We start from the raw sequence: 9,980 nt of genomic DNA, 5'->3' as shown, positions 1-9,980 counted from the left end.
TGTCCCACCATTAACACCAGCAAATCTGCAGTTGCTAGAGCTGAGAGTTAATTATGCTACCTTGTCCTCAGAAACTGTTGAATCATGGAGGAGATGGTATTTTCACAAAACTAAACCAAACAAAGAGGCAGAGAGACAAATGAACAGAGATAGAAACAAGAAATTAAATGGCATAACAGAAACTACCAGCCCAAAGTAGAAAAGCAATATATAGATTTTGTTCCTGGATAGCTACATTTGAACCTTTTAATAGGAAGTTGGATAGTCTTATTAGAAGGAGGTGTTGTTAACTTTGGTCATAAATAATCCTTGGGTTTCTTTGCATAAGCCATTCTGCAACTATCCAAAATCACACAGCCCGTCACTGCAGGCCACCTATTACTGTCATTTTTTAACTTGACTTTGAATTCCGTGATGAAAGCCACTGTCTGAAGTGCAGAAGAATAATTTCAGACTTGTAAGATAATTCTAACAAGCAAGGACATCCTTTTCCCTCTCCCTCATTATTTTAGCACAGGTCCAGAGACATTTATTACCTGTTGCTTCGCTGTTCATGGACACCAGTTTCATTTGAATAGAGGATGGAACTTAACACACTTTCTAAAAAATTATCTTGTGTTGCAGTGCATTTGTAAATAGTTATCAAAATCTACTACACATCTATTTTGGGACAGTGTAGCCATTGCAATTATGTATTTCATTTGCATAGCAGTTCAGTTATTTCAAGTTGTGACATAAATAAATAAATATAGAAAATGCCAGAAAAAGTTTACCATTACAACAATGCTGCCACCTGGTAACCTGAAGTGTAATAGCAGAGAAAACATTCTTTTTGCCCTACCTTGAACATGGAGATATATTTAAAATGTTGCTTTAAATAACATTTAAAATCATAAAAGCTGCAAAGTTATTACTAAATAGGATCATTTCCCTGTATCAGAGTAAATCATTCTCATGGCTCTGTTTCATTGTGGGGAAGAAGTAATTCATACCTTCCCCAGATTAAACTTGATTCTGAATCTTGGAAGGTATCTATGGGGAATAACCAACTAAGGGACTGACTCACCACAGTGCTTGAATTAAATAAGCCAGATTTTAAGCACACAAGTAGTCAGAATTAAGTCCACATTTAAAGTTACTCAAGTACCCCAGTAGCTCAGTAAATGAAAACTATACGAGTAAATATTTACAGAAAGAATCAAATCTACCATGAGAAAGATGGCCTAGATAAAATGAAATTCCTAGAAAAGAGACACAAAGAAAATAAGATGTCAGGTGTTGTTGTCATAGGTGAAAAATCCATTAATTAAAAGGAAAATGTTACAACCCATTAAATAAAGAATATTTATTTAAATAGAATAAAAACACATTTAAAGTTTGGCAAACATTAAATGCATTGAGAAAAGGTTCCCAAGCACTTATGAAAGTCCATAACTTTTAAAGTCTAAAATAGTTTCTAAGTATCTGTAATAAATAAGCAACAGAGAGTGCAAAAGAGAATAAACTTATTTACATGATCCCAGCAAGAATCAATGGGATGAACTCCTGCCCAGTGCACTCCTTATGCTAATAAAGAAATGCAGAGTGTATTGTTGAGCTTTGCTTTCTAATACAAAATGCAAATGCTTCATCACCTTATTATATATATTTAGCCTAGCATATTAGATCTTTTTTGATTAGCATAAACTTCTTTCAAATTCCCCAGGAAATGAAGGCTCATAGATAGTTACTGGGATACCACCCTTAAAAAACATATCTTTAAAATAAAATCTAGTGACTGAGTGTATCTCCTTTGAATAACAATACAATTTTGATTATCCCATAGATTTCCAGAGAAGTATAAGAACACAATTATTCTGCAAGCCATGTGATGGCAGGATGAATTCCGTTTGTCCTGGAGGAAGCAGGACCCTTCCATCACCAGCACAGTGATGGTAGTGACCTCTTTCAGACATGCCATTGTCAGACACATGCCTGGCAAATTTAAAGACAAAAGCCTGTCAGTTAGAAAGAAGAAAAAGAAGGAAAATGCTTCTGTATGTAATGTCAGGTTTAAAAGTGTTCTAATGTATGACTGTAAAATACACAACTGTATTTTTTGTCCAAAAAAAATGGAGGAACTGTAACAAAAGTATAGAAAAAACCCAACATTCAAACACTGAAGGGCAGATTCTGTTCTCTGTTTTGCCAGGAGATGAGGATCAGCACAAGGAGCACAGGCACCAACTTAAAAGAATAAGTGTATAAATTTACTGTAGCGCAAAACAGCAACGAATTTCAAAAGAAGCAAAGAATTATAGAAGGATAAGCTTAGTAATGCACCTATTAATTACTATTAAGAGTATCTATAGTGATTAAGAAAGATACATCACTAGTTACCCCTTTAATACATTACCATGATCATCACCCAGACCCACACATAAGCTGGAGAGTCCCTGATGACCACCAAGGGTCAGAGAACCACTCCCAGTAACTGGGAAATCCTACGCAGTGCTTCCACTCGTAGGTGAGGCTTCCATCTTCGCTGTGAAAAGGATTCAGCTTTTATATTGGTAAAAAAATAAACTTACATCACTATTTAGTGAAGAAAATATCTGGCTGTCTTCTCTCCTTGGATTTCACCCAGAGCCTGACCAAGACTCAGAGGAAAATCAAGGGAGTCAGTTTGGACTATCTACTGTCAAACAAGGCCAGCCATCTACTTCCATGGCCTTGACCAGTCTCTAAATGCCAAAAGATAGACATATTCATATCTCATTAATGAACAGATACAAATCTTCATTAATAAGCGAATACCCACATATCTTACTAGTAAGCTTACATTTTTACACAGGTGTAGTATTACACATTTTACTAAGGATTATACAGAATTTTGGCTAAATATAACATTAGGTTTGAAGGTTCATCTGGAGATTCAGGCCTCAGCACTTCTTCCAGAATAAGAGAATATTAAAATTAGAAGATGAAAAATTCAGAATCAACAGTAGAATTCCTATTTTTAATATCTGCATATCGACAGTGGAATCACCACTATTGGAATCACACTATTGATTCCAAGGAGTTAATGTCATTATAGAGGGAAATGAGTATTTAGGTGAATCAATAACATTGAGCATTCCAAGAAATTTGAAGAAATATTTAAGATGTACTTAAGCCAATATCTATTGGCATTAAGAATGAGTTCTCTGTTAGATACGCATTACTCCATGTTTAATTATTCCAAGGGTCCCAGTTTGTGCTTCGAAGTACCTCCTGTTGGAGGTCGCAGAGAACAAATACAAGCTTGGCGTGTATGATAAATACTACAAGTCTGCATTTTAAAGAGTTTGTATATAAATATACTTTTAAACACTTAAAAATGGGTTTATTTCCACTTACACCATTTTAGTTAACAGTAATAAAGGCCTATGGTGCTAACCACAAAAAAACTTCAGAACTGAACATTGTTTTGAATACAAATCTAACATAACTTCTTGGCATACTGTGTACTTTGTCAAATCAAGAACCTCAGAAAGCACCATATAAGCTTTCAGTAAAATAATTATTTGCTAATAGAGGAGGGAGAAAGGATGAAGTAGTGCAACTAAATTTTCTAGGCAAAATAATTCCTGAGAAACGTTACTGATCACAATTACAAGAGGCTCATGTTTTAAATACTGAATAAGTGACTTCTAGTCACTAATTTTCTTTTTAAACATTATTTGTTTTAAAACAATATTTCTTTGTAAACATTATTGCTTTGTAAACACTATGTCAAGGACAACTAAGATGAGAAAAAAAGTGTGGTTCTGATCACAGTCCACCTCTGAATAATCTAAACAGGTATTTATCTATTTCTCTGTGACAGCTCTGCCTCCCGTGGCCTCTGTTTTCTAAGGCTGCATGCAGACAGCTTTCTTCCTAGAAGAGATCTGTGTGCAGTTCCAGCACAGTGGTGTGTTGGGGATCAAGTTTGAAGAGAAGAGGGAGTTAATGGCATATCTATAATACAGAGAAACAATTAAGAAAGGAATAGCTATCTTCACTAGTCAAGTGACAGATTTTTTCACACTGAGACCCAAGCTCTTTAAACAGCTTCAAGACAAAACAAATAGCTGAAATTTTCTGACTCCCAGTAAAATGCCTCAGGCACAGTATAATAGGTCAAAAACATAACATGATAACTTGTACTCCACTAGAAACAGAGGCAACGGAAAATATACATAGGTGACATCCTGCCCATCTTCCTCATTCATCATAAAAAATTCCTCTAAGTGAAGGGGAGGAACTATTTGGCCCAGAATCAGGAGAGGTGTCAGCAGTCATTCTCACATGTTCACATTTGTCCTATCAGCCTACCCAGAGAGTCAGATGTGAATGACAGACATAAAGCACGGTGACTGATGAGCTGCATGCACACTGGTCCATTCTGAGCTCCCTGTCAGAAGAAGAAATCCTTTAGATTGAGGTTTTTACAGGATAGTAAAACTGGAAAAAATGAATACCACAACCTTTTTTAGAAATTATTTTTTCAATACTTGTCCTGGCTAAAATATGCTAAATATTTGGCCTACAAAATTTCTCTGGTAAAGTTTAAAACTCAAAATGGATATACCATCAACTCAATAAAAGAATGATTGTCCACAGTTACTATTTTGACATACACTAAGTGTATGAATAAATAAAAAGCAATGACTGGAGCATGAAATAGCCATCCTAGAATAATTTTCTAGTGAGGTTTTCTCCCAGACCTTTTCTATATAATTAAGCAAAAATTAAAACTTCTAGAGGTGTGAAAGAGAACCCTGGAGCTATTTTTTAAATTCTACTTAAAAGAAGAAATAAAAAACTTGCTAGTTATCAAGAAATGTATGCTGTGGATCTAGTGGGTGGATGGGAAGGGCGGACTGAAACTATTTAAGTAGTGTCATGCTTTCTGCTTGTGACTGCAAATGTCAGTAATGCATAAGTGTCTCTGCAAAAGAAAATTCTTTCCTGCAGGTTCACATTTAGTTCTACAAATATGGTCTCTGGTAGAAGAGGAGAAAAAGAGACAAGAAAATCACTCTCTGAGGGACTGTTCAGTTCTGACATAATTATAACAATAAGAAAGATTTAAATAGGTAGCAAGAATGCAAGAAGATACACACTTAAAGTTAAGAACTAGCATACAGAAGATTTAACTATCAGATCTAGTTTCCTGAATGTGCTATAAACACAGCAGTGTAGGAATTCCTAATGCAATACATGCCTGAAGCTAGAAAGTGTGCTGTACGCATGTGCAACATCATATTGTGCTCTGGTTTATACCAACAGATCAGTGGTAGCCAGTCTTGGGTGGCTTGAGCTCTCTGGCTCCTGGAACTTGGCTATATTTATCCCAGCTGATGTAGCCTGTCAAGTGTGTTCTGCTGTTGATAAGGTGCTGTAGTTGACAACAGTGGGAGATCAAGGGGGAGGAGCAGGATGGGGGCTTCCATCAACTGTTTCTTTAGGGAGTTTCAAAAGCCCTGCAGTCACATTCCTGTTTAACTCAGACTCTGCTTTCTAGATACAACTGGGAGCTTCATCAGAAACAAGGTGAAGATGCCAGAGCCTGTAAAGAAAACAGGTAAGAATCATAACTGACAGACAAAACCTAAGAATAGCATGACAGAAAAAGTGTGAGTAGATTATGCATTCTAGAGAAACGAGATGCCACAGAGGAAAAGAAAATAGAAAGGAAAAAAATTGCATTTTTTACAATTATAAGTATAAGAGATATTGAGTGATCTTGCAGAGAAATCAGAGACTGGTTTGTCAACCCTCAGCCACAAAATTTTCTCAAGAGACTTTGGATGAGGAAAAATTAGAGGTGAAATGTGTTTAGTTCTCAGTTTCTTTTAATTTCTCATTTCCTTTCCTAGTAACCTTTAGGACTCCAGAAAAAAAAAAAAAAGCTTGTAGTCTCTCTCTTGGACAGTTAAACAGTATAAGCCTCTCCTGCTTTTATTTTGGGGTTTATTGTTAGTGAAATCTCTGTGAAAATGAAAGCAAACAGTACCTGGTTGAGAGCTTATTTTTTCTCGTTCTTCCAGCCAGTGACAATAGAGCTCTAGGAAAAAAGACAACATTGTACTGTGAAGAATATATGCAATTTCTTTTCCCTCACCCTACTCCATCATTTCCCCTTGAGCCAGAAGACAACTAGCCCTTCTCAGAAAGCCAAGGTCGCAGAGCCACAGAGAAAAATATCAAGAAAATATTTCAGATTTATGAATGTTGTAATTTAAAATCTACAAATAAGGAATCACTCAGATGCTGCCCACACAGAGGAGGCCTAAGATGGGGTGCAAGGTGCAATGAGTATGGGTTTTTGAGAAGAACAAAGAGAGCCTGGGAAGCAAAGGAAGGGAGATTTTAGCTTCAGGACACCTGCAAAGGAAGATGCCTCAGGAACACTTTGTGTCCACAAGTAAGTTTGGGAAAAAAAGTTGTCAAAAGCTGAAGTTATGATCAATTGTAAAGTATGCACATATTCAACACAGAGAGCTGGAGAAAACTGTACAAATCTGGGATTCTTCACTTTAGAACTTTCACTTCACTGATGCCAGTGCATACCCAGAATCACCACTACCTGAATGTACAGTACAAGGTGTAAATGTTCTTAATAATGTGCAGTTTCCAGAGTTAGTCAATAGCAGCTGTAGAGACTTACTAATAAAGGCCTCTGTGCTTTGCAAAGGCCTGAGGAGGCATCAGTCTCCTCTTAGGTTGGTCAGTGAGAAAATCCCCTCTGGTCACCACAACGAAAGAAGAACTTAAGAAAAACCTTCATTTGACCAAAGTGTTTGTTATCAGCCACTGCCAGAGATAGTCCATCTCTGCCATTACAGACTACAAAGCACTAAAGCATGATTAACTCCAATAAGATTTTCTCTATATGATAATCCTGAAACAACAATGGTGTCACCAATTTCATTACAACTATAACACCATTTCATATTCATAAGGCTGCAATTTCTGGAATCAGATGGAATATAGATTTGTATATATAAAAAAAGAAATATATACTAGATCTTGAAATTGTAGACAAAACCTTGAAAATATAAGCTGTAAAGGTTAGGTAATTACCCCATAAATTAGACATTCATGTCATGTTCTGATTTGAAAGTCACATGATTTTTAATCTTTATTGAAATGAGTTCAATGGTTGTGAATGGAGGCAAAAAGAAATACAGCAGAGTAGGCAAAATTTGACTGTGTGATCACCTAGGCACTGTGACTTCTAATTTCTAGTTGTTTAACTACCTTTAAATTAACATTTTCATTCTCTATGGTTGAGGGGCAATGTCTCTGTTGTGATGATGCCCACCTTTGCTGGCGAATGGTGAAGAGAAATTCTATTCCAGCTTATTTCTCCATAGAAATCTAACAGGTGTCTAACATCACTAGTCCTACACAGTTCTTAGGAACAAACCAGACCAAACACTGGGATTATCACAGCAGGGGGAGGAAAAGCTCTTGTTACCCACTCTGACCGAGACAGAACCAGTCACATGCCCTGTGACTTCTAGAGAGGATCTTCTCAGTCTCCCAGGAGACACTAATCCCTTTGTTTTTCTATTTCGTGTTGTTTATGTAGTGCAAGCCATTTCAAGATGAGATAATGTTGAGCACTATCTCAGGAGGGCCGAATAACCACTGGGCATTTCATACTTGGATAAATTATGATTCTCGCCTTTCACACACTGTGCAGTTAGAACACTGAAGAGCCCAAAGTCCCTAGTCTGTATTACCAAAATTTGGGCACTGGTGTATAGGCAAAGGAAAATTCTGCACGTCAGAGAGTGATCAGAGGTGTTCTGCCTATATCTGTTTTTTTTGACAGACCTGTTAACATTAAAAAAAAAAACAAAACCAAAAAAACCACCAATGAATAAATCATTAAACTTAAAATAGATTTTCCAACAGACCTTCTTTCACTTTAAACTGTCCAACTAAAATACTTCAGGATAAGGCACTGCCCTATTTATTTACAGAATGACAAAAGAACTGCCCTAGCATTCCAGAAAATCTGTACAATCCCCAAGAGCAACAGGATTTAGAAGACCTGCAACAGTTTAATGTTAGACCAGTCAATCAAATTTGAAAAACTTTACTTTTTGCAGGATTCTGTTGCTGAAACTTTATGTTCTTCTCCTTTGATTTAAAGATTTCATGGTTAATTTTTGTTCAAAGGCTCACTTTTTGGAAAATTTTGTTCTTTTTTTTTTGTAGTGAAAATTCAGAAAGGTTAAAAAAAGTCCCAACCATTTCCCTAACAATAATTTATGACATTAAGAGGAAACAGCTGACTTTTTAAGTACCAAATTTAGTAGATAAATGGGACTTAATGGGAAATGTGTGTATTACTATATCTGGAAAAGGAGAAGTCTGTATTACTCACCTTCTTTGAAAATCAGGCAACTTTTATTCACATATTTTATAGACTGAGGAGTCTAGATTTTGCAGTTCAGATTAGGAAATTTCATCAAGTATTTATAAATACTCTGGCTTGTAAGTACACAGAGGTTTTCATAATAATCAGTGTTGCATAATGAAAAGCAAACTGTAGAAATTTACTTTGAATACAAGATCATTCTTTTACATTTGCAAGCAGCTAACACAGCAAAGTACTGCTCCATTATAATGAACTTCTATGCACCATAGGAATGTAGAAAAAAACCTAAATTCATATAGACCTATTTTCCTCTTTTATAAAATAAGATTCAAACCAAGCTGAACATTATTATCCCCATTTTGCAGAAAGTATGATGTATGCATAGAGAGAGAGGTGACTGATTAGTGAAACTATTCCTTGCCTGTTGCTCATGTTGCAGGAATTTGCAATCTCAGCTGTTGAAGTAGGCAAGGAATGATAAGATTGAGTCGTTCAATAGCTTTTGGATCACAGAATGATTAAGCTTGTAATTGCAAGAAGCCACTTAGGTTCTGAGTGAGGAATGAGCAGCATCTTTATATAGTTCCTCAGAAAGGAATTTACAAGCTCCATTACTGAAGTCTGCTTATGCTCAGTTTGCCTTTTAACTCAACGGAAGAGCAAATGGTATAGAAGAAAAACTAGATGCCAAGTGTAAGCAAAGATCAATTTTCAACATGAAGCCTTAACAAATTAAAGAATTCCAAAAGCTAATATTACTTAATATTAATTAAATATATTGGCCAATACATATTTTACCACCAAACACGCAAAAAGCTCAGTAAGATAACTCAGCTTTCGGGAGAAACCTGTGACTATTTTCTCTAATTTCACTCATCACAAATTTCTGCTCGAGTTTGTAGGATCTGCATTCAACCAGATACATTAGATTCTCCTCAAGCATTTATACCTTTAACAGTTTTTATTTCAGAAATGCAGAAATATCATTTGAAAATCTTATCTAACACACATTCTGCTGAAGTTCTTATTTCCCTCTCCTCCCTGTAAGTATCACAAATAATGATTGATGAAGAACTGAAGTCAGAGACACCATTCTGAAAACGAGGATGATACAAAAAAAACCCCTAACGAACTAAAAACTACAACAACAAAACCCACAAAAGAATGACTGTCCTCTATCACTCTGTCTAGTTAAAAAGACTTGTGGAATCCACACTTCTTCCTTGCTTTCATTTCACATACTTCACACTTACTTTGAAATTCCATTATTTTAGGCATAAATTTTCAGCTAATACTTGTGATTCTCAACAAGCCAAATTATTTAGATGATGTGGCTAGGAAATTAAAGTATTCCAGTTATTTAAACATTATTTTAATATACACCTTATCTCCACTTTTTCTGACAATAATGAGATAATTGCTCTTCTAGCTTCTAAAATTAATTAGAAACAAAACAACACTTACTAATGATTTGATGCAGTACAAAGACAACAGAAAACAGTCTCTGCCTCAAAACACTTGCAAGATAAAAGCCCAGTAAATAGATAGATAGTTCAACAAGAGTGTAAAGGAAATAATT

The 9,980-nt window shown here is 35.7% G+C and overlaps 1 protein-coding gene across 1 annotated transcript in view; it reads left to right on the top strand.

Annotated features, from left to right (window-relative positions):
- Window positions 1-5,440: 5,440 nt before the first annotated feature.
- The window catches only part of MYBPC3 (myosin binding protein C3), a 62,281-nt gene continuing 57,741 nt past the window's right edge, over window positions 5,441-9,980 (top strand). The window contains exon 1 of the mRNA XM_051792066.1: window positions 5,441-5,590. Coding sequence (XP_051648026.1) covers window positions 5,566-5,590 — 25 coding nt within the window. The 5' untranslated portion in view covers window positions 5,441-5,565. The remainder of the gene's footprint in view (window positions 5,591-9,980) is intronic.

The sequence above is a fragment of the Manacus candei genome, unplaced genomic scaffold, assembly GCF_025592945.1.
Source record: "Manacus candei isolate 608988 ecotype Guabito, Panama unplaced genomic scaffold, ASM2559294v1 h1tg000033l, whole genome shotgun sequence".
NCBI lineage: Eukaryota > Metazoa > Chordata > Aves > Passeriformes > Pipridae > Manacus > Manacus candei.
Note: the sequence above shows the minus strand (reverse complement) of the source record. Positions and strands in the feature narration are given on the sequence as shown.